Here is a 14,119-nt window from a genome sequence, read left to right as displayed (position 1 = left end):
ATGTAAAACGAAGGTGTTTTAACAATAACCAGAATTTTCTATGTTTCTCTAACGTGATAAGCTATACTAAAGTAGGAAAAAGATTAATGAAAATACAGTGTTTTCTTTGCAACATATCTGACTAGAGCTTTTTTTAAAAGCATTATTACCTAATCTTGTTATGGAAAGAACATGTATCACTTGCTGACAGTGCAGCTATTCCCTGGGAAATCACAGAAGTAATTTAAATAACAGTGGCTGAACTATATTAGTGTACAACTGCTGATACAATAAAAATAAAAAAAAATGGAAAGAAATTTGCTTTTCACTGTAAATTAGAACTTCATTTGAAGAGAAACTATCAAACTATCATACTGAGATAAGTGGAGAACTGTTGTTCTCTTTCCGACTGGGAGATATGAATAACTTAGCAAACAGTCTTTTCTTCATTTTTATAGTAACACACTGCTGCTAAAATACATTTGGATCTCCAAATGTAAAGATAAAGGTTCAAAACTGAATTTTCAGAGGAATTAGTGAAGACTGAAAATAAAGAAAGACCTTTTTCAGTGTCACAATTACTACAGCAATTCATTTTAGACTATTTTTAGAGTGCATTCACTTTAGTTCTTCCCTAAAATCTAACTGGAGGCACTACGTAACAAAAAACGCTGCATCAAACAGGTTGAAAAGAAAGTGATCTTAAGGGATACGAAAAGTCTTCACTTGGCTTTACTGCTATGACAAAATAGAAGCAGGATGAAACCATTTTTTTTGTGATTATTATGACTTCACCAAATATTCCTTAATGGGAAACCTACTCTGTTTTTTATCCTAAAACTCTAATGAATCAAAGAAATTTGGGGCCTTAGCTTTATATCACAGAATCGCTGAGGTTGGAAAGGACCTCTGGAGATCATCTAGTCCAACCCCCCTGCTCAAGCAGGGTCACCTAGAGCACATTGCACAGGATTGCATCCAGGCGCGTTTTGAATATCTCCAGAGAAGGAGACTCCACAACCTCTCTGGGCAACCTGTTCCAGTGCTCTGTCACCCTCACAGTGAAAAAGTTTCTCCTCATGTTCAGATGGAAGTGTCTGTGTTTCAGTTTGTGCCCGTTGCCTCGCATCCTGTCGCTCGGCACCACTGAAAAGAGTCTGGTCCCATCCTCTTGACACCCTCCCTTCAGATACTTGTACACATTGATAAGATCTCCTCTCGGCCTTCTCTTCTCCAAGCTAAACAGGCCCAGCTCTCTCAGCCTTTCCTCATAAGAGAGATGCTCCAGTCCCCTAATCATCTTTGTAGCCCTTCGCTGGACTTGCTCCAGTAGTGCCACATCCCTCTTGTACTGGGGAGCCCAGAACTGGACGCAGTACTCCAGATGTGGCCTCACCAGGGCTGAGTAGAGGGGGAGAATCACTTCCCTCGATCTGCTGGCAACACTCTTCCTCATGCACCCCAGGAGACCATTGGCCTTCTTGGCCACAAGGGCACATTGCTGCCTCATGCTTAACTTGGTGTCCACCAGCACTCCCAGGTCCTTCTCAGCAGAGCTGCTTTCCAGCAGGTCAACCCCCAACCTGTACTGGTGTATGGGGTTATTCCTCCCTAGGTGCAGGACTCTGCACTTTCCTTTGTTGAACTTCATGAGGTTCCTCTCCTCCCACCTCTCCAGACTGTCCAGGTCTCTCTGAATGGCAGCACAGCCCTCTGGTGTATCGGCCACTCCTCCTAGTTTTGTATCGTCAGCAAACTTGATGAGGGTGCACTCTGTCCCTTCATCCAGGTCATTGATGAAGAAGTTGAACAAGACTGGACCCACTACTGACCCCTGGGGGACACCACTAGCTACAGGCCTCCAACTAGACTCTGTGCCACTGATCACAACCCTCTGAGCTCTGCCATTCAGCCAGTTCTCAATCCACCTCACTGTCCACTCATCTAACCCACACTTCCTGAGCTTGTCTATGAGGATGTTATGGGAGACAGCGTCAAAAGCCTTGCTGAAGTCTAGGTAGACAACATCCACTGCTCTCCCTTCATCTACCCAGGCAGTCATTCCATCACAGGAGGCTACTGGATCGCTTAGGCATGATTTCCCCTTGGTGAAGCCATGCTGACTACTCCTGATCACCTTCTTGTCCTCCACATGCTTGGAGATGGCCTCCAGGATGAGCTGCTCCATCACCTTTCCAGGGATGCAGGTGAGGCTGACTGGCCTGTAGTTCCCTGGGTCCTCCTTCTTGCCCTTTTTGAAGACTGGGGTGACATTGGCTTTCTTCCAGCCTTCAGGCACCTCTCCTCTTCTCCATGACCTTTCAAAGATGATGGAGAGTGGCTTAGCAATAACATCCGCCAGCTCCCTCAGCACTCGTGGGCGCATCCCATCAGGGCCCATGGATTTGTGGGTGTCAAGTTTGCTTAAATGATCTCTAACCCACTCCTCCTCCACCAAGGGAAAGTCTTCCTCTCTCCAGACTTTCTCTCTTGCCTCCAGAGTCTGGGATTCCTGAGGGCTGGCCTGAGCAGTAAAGACTGAAGCAAAGAAGGCATTCAGTAACTCTGCCTTCTCTGCATCCTTCGTCACCAGGGCACCCACCCCATTCAGCAAAGGGCCCACATTTTCCCTAGTCTTCCTCTTACTGCTGATGTATTTGAAGAAGCCCTTCTTGCTGTCCTTGACATCTCTAGCCAGATTTAATTCCAAACGGGCCTTAGCCTTCCTCGTCGCATCCCTGCATACTCTGACAACGTTCCTATATTCCTCCCAAGTGGCCTGTCCCCCTTTCCACTTTCTGTAGACTTCCTTCTTCTGGCTGAGTTTTGCCAGGAGCTCCTTGCTCATCCATGCAGGTCTCCTGCCTCCTTTGCTTGACTTCCTACTCATAGGGATGCACCGCTCTTGAGCCTGGAGGAAGTGATGTTTGAATATTAACCAGCTCTCTTGAACACTCCTTCCTTCTAGGGCCCTCACCCATGGGATTCCTCCAAGTAGGTCCCTGAAGAGGCCAAAGTTTGCTCTCCTGAAGTCCAGGGTTGTGATCCTACTTGGTGCCCTGCTGCCTCCTCGCAGGATCCTCAACTCCACCATCTCGTGGTCACTGCAGCCAAGGCTGCCCCCAACCTTCACATCTTCCACCAGTCCTTCTTTGTTTGTTAGTACGAGGTCCAGCAGCACACCTCTCCTTGTTGGCTCCTCCACCACCTGTGTCAAGAAGTTGTCACCAATGCTCTGCAGGAACCTCCAGGACTGTTTGTGCCTAGCTGTGTTGTCTTTCCAGCAGATATCGGGGTGGTTGAAGTCCCCCATGAGAACCAGGGCCTGGGATCGTGAGGCTACTTCCAGCTGTCTGTAGAAGGCCTCATCGACTTCCTCTTCCTGATCAGGTGGCCTGTAGTAAACACCCACAACAGTGTCACCCATGCTAGCCTGCCCTTTAATCCTTACCCACAAGCTCTCAACTCACTCTTCATCCACCCCTAGGCACAGCTCAATACATTCCAGTTGCTCTCTCACAGAAAGAGCAACTCCACCACCTCGCTTTCCTGGCCTGTCTTTCCTAAAAAGCACGTAGCTATCCATGACAGCACTCCAGTCATGCGAGCTATCCCACCATGTCTCTGTAATGGCAATGAGATCATGGCCCTGCGACCGCACACAGATCTCTAGTTCTTCCTGTTTGTTCCCCATGCTGCGTGCATTGGTGTACAGGCATTTCAGGGAGGTGATCGAGCACGCAAGTTTCCCAGGAGGGGTAGAAGAGGATCCTCCATAGCCACATCCCATGCGCACTTCCCTGGCTGCATTCACCTGCTGGAGGCATCCCGATTTGAGCAGTCTTTTGCCAGCTACCCTGGCACTATAACTCTCCCCTTCCCCCATCTTTCCTAGTTTAAAGCCCTCCTTATCAGGTTGGCCAACCTGTTGGCAAAGACCCGCGTGCCCCGCCTCGTGAGGTGGATCCCATCTCTCGCCATCAGTTGTCGATCTTCAAACAGGGTCCCATGGTCGTAGAAACCAAAACCCTGTAGCCAACACCAGCAGTGCAGCCAGTTGTTAACTTGGAAAGTCCATCTCCTCCTCCTCCTCTCATCCATTCCCCTCACTGGCAGGATTGAGGAGATGATGACCTGGGCTCCCAGACCCTTGACCACCATCCCCAGAGCTCTGAAATCCTGCTTGATGGTCTCCACTTTGCCCTTGGTGTCATTGGCGCCCACATGGAAGAGCAGCAGTGGGTAATAGTCCAAAGCGTGGATGAGCCTTGGCAGTCTTTCCACAACATCTCTCACACGAGCCCCCGGCAGGCCACAAACCTCTCTAGACATGAGGTCAGGTCAGCAGATAGATGCCTCCGTCCCCTGCAGCAGGGAGTCCCCCACAGCAATCACCGGCCGCTTCTTCTGGGCATTCCGGCAGAGCACAGGGTCTGTTGTCCCAGGTACTTCCCTGGCAGCCATGCCCATCTCCTCCTCATCCTGGAGGGCACTAAACCTGCTCTTCAGCTGCAAGTCTTCGGGAGGAGTAGGAGCCTTTCTCCTCCCACGAGCAGTGACCAGTTTCCAGCCTTCTTCTACGATGTTATGATGTACTATTTCACACGGCACAGAGCCCTCTGGCAACTCCACTGCTGCAGGGGGTTGGGACTCCCGAAGCTGCACAGTCTCCAAAAATACCCTGTCTATCTCTTGCTCCGCTTCTCGGATGCTGCGCAGCCTACTGACTTCCTCCTGTAACTCCCTTACCTGACGACACAGCTATGACGACATATGATGATGAGGGATGTCCTCTGCTTGAGTTAAACTTAGTATAATATCATCTAATAACTAAAATAGCCAAAAGAAGATAAATGAAAGAGAATAAGTCACCAGATAACACAGTCATACACAACACAGATTTAGTGGTCTGGTTTTTAACCCATACGAGAAATGATTCAGCAGAGAAGAAAAATATGAGGGGGTCTATGCTCTACTTAAAATCTTTGAGAAAGATCAGGAAAAAATAACAACACCAAAATATTCTCATTAGTAGGACAACCTTCAGATGATTTACCATTAGAGTACTGCTCCGCATTCAAATACCCTACCCTGTTACATTCTATAAAGAAGTCTAACATGTAAAGGACATTTAGAGCTAACCAAAAAAAGCTGATAATAGAGGTGTCAGAAGAGGTGGCACGAATAAGAAATATGCATTCTTAAACACTCCCAAGTAGACAGGATGGCAATAAAATATAAATCTTTATAATTTGATGGGAAAAATATATTACACCAGTGCACATTCCAGGAAAGGAACAATTTCAAAGACTGTTTAAAAGCAACATTAAACTTGACATTTTTCATTTGTATGCTAACCAGTGATCATCTAGATAACAAAACTGCCTGAATATTTAGAATGGCAGAAGGTAAAAATGTTTTACAGACAGATATAAAGAAGAGTATTAATACCGTGATTCGAAATTCACTTTATTTGTAGAATAATTCAGATTGGACGGGACCTTGGTGGGTCTCTAGCCCAACCTACTGCTCAAAGCAGGGTCAGCTATGAGAAATCAAACCAGATGCTCAGGGCTTTGTCCAGTGGAGTGTTGGAAACCTCCAAGGATGAAGACTGCAAAATCTTCCTGGGCTATCTGTTCCGCTCTTTGACTGTCCTTATGGGGAAAAAGTTTCTCCTTATATCCAGTCTGAACACCTCTTGTTTCAACTTATGCCCATTGCTTCTTGTCTTCCCACCATGCATGACTGCAAAGAGTCTGGCTCCATTTTCTCAGTGATCTCCTCATAGGTATTGAAAGTCTGTTGTTAGGTCCCCAAGAATGCTTCTTTGCTGCCAGGGCATGCTGCTGGCTCATGTCCAGCTTGCTGTCTATCAAGACCGCCCAGTCCTTTTCAGCTGAGCTGCTCCACAGGCAGTCAGTTCTCAGCCTTTGCCATTGCAGGGGGTTCTTCTTTCCCGAGGGAAGGACTTTGCCCTTGCTCTTGTTGAATTTTGTAATGTTCCTGCTGGACCCTTCCTCCAGCCTGTCTAGCTCCCTCTGAGTGGCAGCCCTGTCAACAAGCATATTCACTGTTTCCTTCAATTTGATGTCATCTACAAACTGTCAATACCTCCAGGCCACCGATACACATGTTAAAGAGGACATATCCTGGGATAGACCCCTGCAGCGCTCCACTTGTCACAGCCATCCAGGTAGAGCACAACCCATTAACCACTATCCTCTGAGACCGACCATCCAGCTTGGTTTTTTACCTATCTAGTTGTCCAGCTATCTGGAGTATAATGTCCTAACTTGGATACAAGAACATTGTGAGAAACTGTATTGAAAGTCTTGCTGAAGTCGAGGTGAATGACATCCTCTGTCGTCTCCTTGTTCACAAAACCAGTCATTTTATCATAGAAGGCAATCAGGTTGGTCAGGCAGGATTTACCCTTGGTATAAGAGTACCACAGTTCTTTGAAAATGAATGCTTTGAAGCAGCTGGAGAAAGCTTCACAATCATTGGCTTTGGTACTCATGGCTGAATTTAACAACATGGGTGTTGTATACCTCAACTTTAGCACAGCCTTTGATACAGTCTCCCATAACCTTCTTAACAACAAATTGGAGAGAGATGGGCTGGATAAGTGGATGATATACTAGGCAGAAAAATGGGTGGACCGCTAGGCTCAAAGGGTGTTCAGTGGTGCAAAGTTCTGCTGGCAGCCAGTGGCATCTTCAGGGATCAATACTGGAAAAAAACACTGTTTAATGTCTTCTTTAATGATCTGGATGATTAGACTGTGTGCACTCTCACCAAGTTTGCAGACGACACTAAAATGGGGGGAGCAGTCAATACACTGCATGGCAGGGCTACTCTTCAGATGGACCTGAACAGAATGGAAAAATGGGTTGGCAGGAACCTCATGAAGTTCAACAAAAGCAAATGAAAAGTCCTGCACCTGGGATGGAATAACCCCTGCAACAGTACAGGACAGAGGGCTGCCTAGGAAGCAGCTCTACAGAAAAGGAGGTCCTGGTGGATAACAAGTTGAACATGAGCCAGGAATGTACCCTTGCAGCAAAGAAGCAAAGAACTCCATCCTGGGCTGTATTAGCAAGAATGTAGCAAAGTGTCCCAGGAAAGTGATCCTTCCCCTCTGTTTGGCACTTGCAAGACCACATCTGGAGTACTGTGTCCAGTTTTGGGCTCCTCAGTACAAAAAAGACATGGAATGCTGGAACAAGTCCAGCGAAGACCACTAAGATGGTCAGGGGCTGGAGCACAAGGAGAAGCTGAGGGAGCTGCGCTTGTTTAGCCTGGAAAAGAAAAGGTGAAGGAGAGACCTTGTTGCTATCTTCAGCTACCTGATTGGAAGATACAGAGAATACGGAGCCCAGACTCTTCCTGGAGGTATACAGTGATAGGACAAAAGTTAATAGGCATAAGTTGGAACATGGGAAATTGTGACTTGATATTAGGAAAAAAAAATTTCCATAAGGGTGGTCAAATACTGGAACAGGTTGCCCAGAGATGTTGTAAGATGCCCATCATTGAAGGTGTTCAAGACTCCAATGGACAAGGACATGAGCAACTTCATCTAAATAAACCTGCCTTGAGCAGCAGGTTGGACTAGATTGGACTCTGGATATCTCTTCCAACCTAAATTGTTCTATAAGTCTAATATCTACAGTACATTTCTTTCTTTAAAAAAGAAAAAAGAGTTGTTTTCAATACCTTGGAATGCATCCAATTTGAAACACAGGGATACAGATACTATAAGTGATTTCTTCACAGTACAATTGTTGTTTAAAATCTGCTCAAGAAGAATTATCCTTACCAAATTCATTTTTGTGTTAAAAGCTACAGGAAGAAGTTGCACACAATGAGGAAAACCAACTGTCAAATTGGCTGGGCAAATACTTTTGGTGATGTATGTATATTTCTGAAATGAGAGGGCTTCACCACACTGTCAATTTTGAACATTTTTTTAAACAGGCCTGAAATATCAAATTTCTGTTCTGGAACTCCTATAAAGTATTAATTATTTAACATTTACTTGTAAAATTTCTCAAATATTTTACCAAAATTCACAGAATACTAAAGTATTCACAAACACTGAAATTCTGATTTACATTTTCTGTTGCAAAAAAGAAATACACAAGTTCTATAAGCAGAGGAAATTATTAAGTCCAGTTTTCATTGGCTTTTTTTCTCATGTTTGGATTATTCCACACTTTAATGATAATACTTGGGCATACATAATAATTCTTATTTTCTTTTGGTCTCTTCGATCTAAGTTCTCCTGTTTCCCTCCTCCCAGTCAGAGGAATCCCCCTTCGGTGGATTCTGTTTATGTGAGGACCACTAGTTATGTCTCTTCTCCATCTAATTTTGACAATAGGTTCAGAAGTTAATGGTAAGAGAGCTGGGAATAACAAACACATAGACACCAAACCATGCTTTTACATATTAACTTCCTTAAAAAACAAGGTAAAAACAGTTATGATTCTTGCAACATTTTACATTACATATTGTTTTTTCTATCATTATGCTTATCCAAAACTGACCTGATGGTAGCATTCAGTATTTCTTTCAACACTGGCAAGTTCTTGCAACTCTTGAGATGGATCAGCACCAGGAGAAATAATTATCAAGATGGGCTCAATTTCCAGAGTCTCTTTATACAGACGTTTCAGATTCAGAGGTGATGGAGACAATTCCTTTATTCCTATAATCAGAAATGTCATGGTAATGAAATGACTATGTAGGATGGAGTGTTCTTTGGAAGATTTTTTCCTATTATTCAAATAATAACATAAACTGCTGGAATAAAATAAGATTTTTTCAAAGCCTAAAGACTGATACTGTTTCTGCTGTGGATTTAGTTTAGTGGTAGGTTTTGGGGGGTTTTTTTGGTTTACAACTCACATAAAAAGCCCTTAATATTGCTTAAAAAGCACCTTAATGTTTAGAATGTTGACCTGGTATAGGCAAGGCGTTTATAAACGAGCCCAAAACTATGTGTATAAATGTATTATACATTCAAAGAGTTTTAACCACATATTTTCAATGTCTTTTTAAACTGGTCCTTAAACAAGGAGGTGTTAGTTACATGGGTCATCAGGAAGTAAAGCAGGACAGAGAAGCCTAAACCAGTGGCATCTGTGCCACAGCTATTAGAAGATGCAATACACTCTTCCTTGTGGGCTCAGCCTGCTTTCAGACTTCTACTATTATCTCCACGCAGAACAATAGTATGAAATGTGGATGTAACAGCTCAGGTTGGCAAAGGTTATTATGAGGTCTGGGATCTCTATACAGAGACCCTAATAAATGCAAATAAACAACAGATAAAATCACTATCAATTAAAATGCTTAACAAAAATTGAATTAAACAAGACTAATATTGGAATATATTTTCATTTTGCATTCATTAGGAGTGTAGAGGCTCTGGTAATGAAAGTGCAGAGAAATACTTAAACTGAAGTCAAAAGACATTTGATCTGGGCAGCCCCCTTGATGAGTTCTGCTGTCAGCAAGCCCTAACCCCCAGCAGAACTCCAAGATGCAACTGAAATGAAAAAGGGCTGCTCAGTGCTGGACTGAAGCATGCTCAGTGAGGATAGACTATCCAGGGACTCTTAACTGTCAGAATCCTGAAAACGTCTGATAAACATATGCAAGTTGATTCTCAGTGAATCATGGAATGGCCAAATTTGGATGCATTTTCACAAGTTCTGGAAAAAAGCTTATCCTTGCAACAAAAGCTGCCCAACATACTAAATTTCTAGTCATTTCTCCAAAATATGTGTATGGTAACCTTTTTTCACAAATACAAGTAACTCCAGATTTAACATTTTTTCACTGACATATGAATGGAAATAGCTACACTATTTTGGCCAAAAAATAAAAAATTAAATATATACAAATAAATTAGCCAAGATAAAGAGAAAAATTTGATATATATCTAGAGATTGCTTTTCTGTCCACTACAGCCATACTTCAAGTTGGCTGAGTAACTTTAAGCAATAAAAGAAAAATAAAGATTGAGAATTCTGAATCTTAATTAGTAAAATTATTATTTCAGTATTATTATTATTGAGAATCTTAATACACAATTTTAGATCAAATTTTTATCAAAAATAAGGTCTCAGAAAAGTAAACTTTAAGTTTTATTAACTTTTATTTTATTTAAGACAATCATTTTGAAATTCTTCAGTGGTGTTTCAAATTCTATGAAAAATATGGTTCTAGAGCATCATTTGAAGTCAGAAGGCAGCAAGGACACAAGAAAAGGACACCCTTTCTGATCATAAATTAAAGTTGTGGGACTGATTGTCAGACAATGCTGTGGATATTCATTCTTTATACAGGTGTACAAAGCAGTTGTACAAATTCATAGGAGGAAAAATTCCTCAGGTCTTTTAAGTATGTTGCCGTTACTTCCAGTTGAGAAGCCCCGGAGACATAAAACACTGGACACTGCAAAAAGTATCACTATAAGCTTGCAGTGTTCTCATACCTTTCCCCTGACGTTTATTATTTGTCATTGCCAAAGACAGTAATGTGCTAGACATACCTCTCCTCTTCCTTTGTTCAACTGTTCTCAAGTTCTTATGCCTAAAACTGCTTAGCTTCTACAAACAGATACACTAAATATATTACAGCCAGTAAACTGGAGGCTGTTGGCAATATTATTATTTTCAGCAGTGCAAACAGAAGGTACCCAGATTCCTGAAAAACTTAATTCCTTAACAGTTTTGGTATCCTACATAACATTGTAGGCAGATTGACCTTGTATTTACTGAGGGACAGAAGAAAAGGCTATGTTTGAGCTTTAGACTGGAATGTGTGTACACTTGGAACTGTCGTCATACTAGGCATTTTTTAAAAGACTCCTACAATCTAAGTTACTATAATAAAGTATTTATGATGATGATAATGTAAAAGGGGTACAATTGTAAATCAGTAACTGATTAGCCAAATATATTGTAACATTCCTGAGATAAATGATTTAAGAAAATGAATATACAAAGTAAGTGTACTTACATAAGCCAGTTTTGCTTGTTAGAAAGTTGGACACAATGTTTAGAGAAAGCATAGATATTCTGAAGGTGCTTTACTGTTTTAAGGAAGTTCAACAGAAGGGAAATACAGAAAAACTACAAAACAGCCCTGTCTATTCCTGGCCAAGGGAATTAAAAGCTACAGTCAGGATTATATTTAGAGAACTGAAAAAAAGACTCCAGCATAAATCAATAAGCACTCATATTCCAGATAATAGCTATACACTGAAACACGGAATTCCTAAAATACTTTTCTGTCTCCATGTTCCCATCTGACAGAACGTCTTAAATCTTATTACCCAAACTGATGTCCCGGCATGAGAAGAAAAGCATATGTGAAAGCAAACGACTTTTCACAAAATGTCTAGAGTGGAAAAAAAAAAAAAAAAAGGAAAAGGAAAAAGCAAAGGACTTGACATACAACTACAAAATTTGGCAGAGTGGACCAAATTTTACATTTGTTATAAACTTATGAAGCTTCCATACAACCAGTGAAGATTTTTCACAGGATTTCTCCACTAAAGTCAATGCAATTAAACCAATTTACAGCAGTAGCAACTTGAATGAAAATGCTTTCAAAATTCCTCTGTTGGTGATCTGTATGTAAACAAACAATTCACAAAAGATCCATAAATGTATTAATAATATTAATATTTGTTTATTTGTGTATTTGAATACACAATTCAAATACAAAAAACAGGGAAGGTTAGTTTTGGCCTAGATATAATGTGACTACAACATCTCATGTCTAGTCTATTCTTTGGAAAATAGTCTGTGAAAATAAAATAAAGTTTTTGTTTAGCATGCCTTGATTTTATTTCTGGGTATCATTACTGCTTTCTTAAAGAATATGAAAATGCAGAAAATTAATATCAAAACTCTTTAAATATGATTTCTGTTGTAGTCAGATTCAAAACACTAGTAAGTTAAAGAACATATGAAAAAAATCAACAAGCAATATGGAATGGTTTGGGATGTGATTTTTTGCTAACATGATGCATTTTAGTATAATAGCGCGTAAAATAAAGAGATAAGCATACTTGCGGTGCCCACAAGATATATTTATAGAAAACTCTTATGAAGACAAAAGCTTCTTTTTCAACTTATTCAAAAGCAATGATTTTAATTCTCCTTCATCAACAAATTGAAAGAATCTGGTAAAAGATGAAAAAAGGTCAAAGAAACGTGTCTGGACAAAACAAGAGTGGAAGCCTTTCTTGTCAGCTATTACAGCTCTTTTGGAACTAATTTTTCTCCCAGGAAAACAACCAAAGGTGATAGAGAGCTTAAAGGCTCCCTTTTGAACTAAGTGAAGCAGTTTGTTCAAGCAGTTTCAAGAAAAGAGCCCTGAAAAAGGTATGGTACAAGAAATATGGAAAAAAAAAAATCCATACAAGCATGGACACTTATTAGCTGTAAACAGCTAGTGATCACTTATGGCATGATCTCCAAATAAACATCTCATTGGTGTGCATGAAAAAATCTATGGATGAAATCTTGCCTACCAACGAATCAATAAATGACTAGCCATTCCCTGATAGAACATCTCCAAGGAACTGAGATCAAGATAGACCAATTACGAATTTAGGTCTTTGCTGGACAGGGATCCATTCACACTGCAGATCACACTTGTCATTTGATTCCAACAGACAGGGACATTCTCACTGTGGAGCCTGTATATTCACCATCACAAAAGCCCCTCTCTACCTACTAATTATGCTTGACAGAGCAGGCTAGCCTTACTACTCAAAACATTGGCATTGTTGGCAGACCTGGAACAAATTTTGACTAACAAATAATGCCCAGAGGCAGAGCATAAAAAGAGAGTCAGATATACTCACACACAAATGCCATTAAAAACATAAGAATTAGAGACCTAAACTTCATGATCACTGAAGAGCTGTTCAGAGGAGCAAGTTGCAATAGACTGGTTCCAAGTTACAAGTTCAAATAAGAAGAGACTAGAAAGCACAAGCTTATTCAGCTGTCCTTCTAATAAATCATTACAATGTCAATAATTTACCTTATTGAGACTTCCATCACCTAAGTTCATGAAAAACTACTATATAAATAATACATAAATACAAGTTTTTGTGGAAGTATAACATTTTATAATCTTTCAAACTGCAGTCCACATCAAGGAAATGTAGGTATTACATTAAAAAGCAAGTTTAAAAAGTGCTAAATTACTATTATAAACTACAGATATTAACACTATAAAGGTTAAGAAAATAAGAATGAATTCTCTCAAATCCACAACTGAAAGTAAATACATAATTATACTGGGACATTATTATCATACTGACAGAGACATACATCAAGATTAAGAAAAAAATTATGAGAATATGGAATGTAAGAGGAGTACTAATTTTGTTAAGTTTCTGCTATACAACATAAATCAGTAACAAACCAAAAATCTTGTTTGGAATATATATTTTGAACATATTCTGTCTGCTGTGTTAATGGATTTTTTCAGTATTTTTTCAAATAACTCCCCTGAAGAAATGGAATTACTGCCAGTTCAGCTATTTCCAGATGACTGATAACTTCCATTTTCGAAGCTAGATAGGATTAGTTAGACACAATGAATCATGTGTGTTTGTAATCTAAAAAGTTCTTCCATGAATGGTGGAACTAATAAAGTCCATTTACTTATACATTTTTTCCCCTCAATCTTTTCCCATTTCAGTGTACACTCAGCTCTTCCTCTCATCCACTGCTATCTGGCTGAGTGCATGTTATCACAGGCTCAAAGCTATGTATGCACTTAGTAGCCAGAAAGAATGCACAGGATGACTGGTCAATATGTTTCCACTTCTCAGAATTGATAAGGACCTGATTTATAACTGCTTTTCCCTTAGCAGGAACACAAACTTAAGTCTCTTCTTCCCAGCTTGATTTTCATGAAAAACAGCAATCTTAGTATTTTTAAGATATCTGCCTAACTGCCAACTTTGCTCAAATGGCTAATGAGTTAAGAATTATATGGAGGATCAACAAGCAGACAGCACTATTGAATCACCCTTTTCTTAGATACCAGACTAAAATATTTATAAATTGAAGCAACTAATACTATTATGAATATC

At 40.7% G+C, this 14,119-nt stretch overlaps 1 protein-coding gene across 1 annotated transcript in view; it reads right to left on the bottom strand.

Moving 5' to 3' along the window:
• Nucleotides 1–14,119, bottom strand: part of DYNC2H1 (dynein cytoplasmic 2 heavy chain 1) — a 200,611-nt gene that overhangs the window by 90,645 nt on the left and 95,847 nt on the right. Inside the window, exon 76 of the mRNA XM_013956014.2 lies at nucleotides 8,535–8,695. Within this exon, the coding sequence (XP_013811468.2) occupies nucleotides 8,535–8,695 (161 nt within the window). The remainder of the gene's footprint in view (nucleotides 1–8,534; nucleotides 8,696–14,119) is intronic.

Source organism: Apteryx mantelli, chromosome 1, assembly GCF_036417845.1.
Source record: "Apteryx mantelli isolate bAptMan1 chromosome 1, bAptMan1.hap1, whole genome shotgun sequence".
Lineage (NCBI taxonomy): Eukaryota > Metazoa > Chordata > Aves > Apterygiformes > Apterygidae > Apteryx > Apteryx mantelli.
This window is presented reverse-complemented; position numbering and strand designations above follow the sequence as displayed.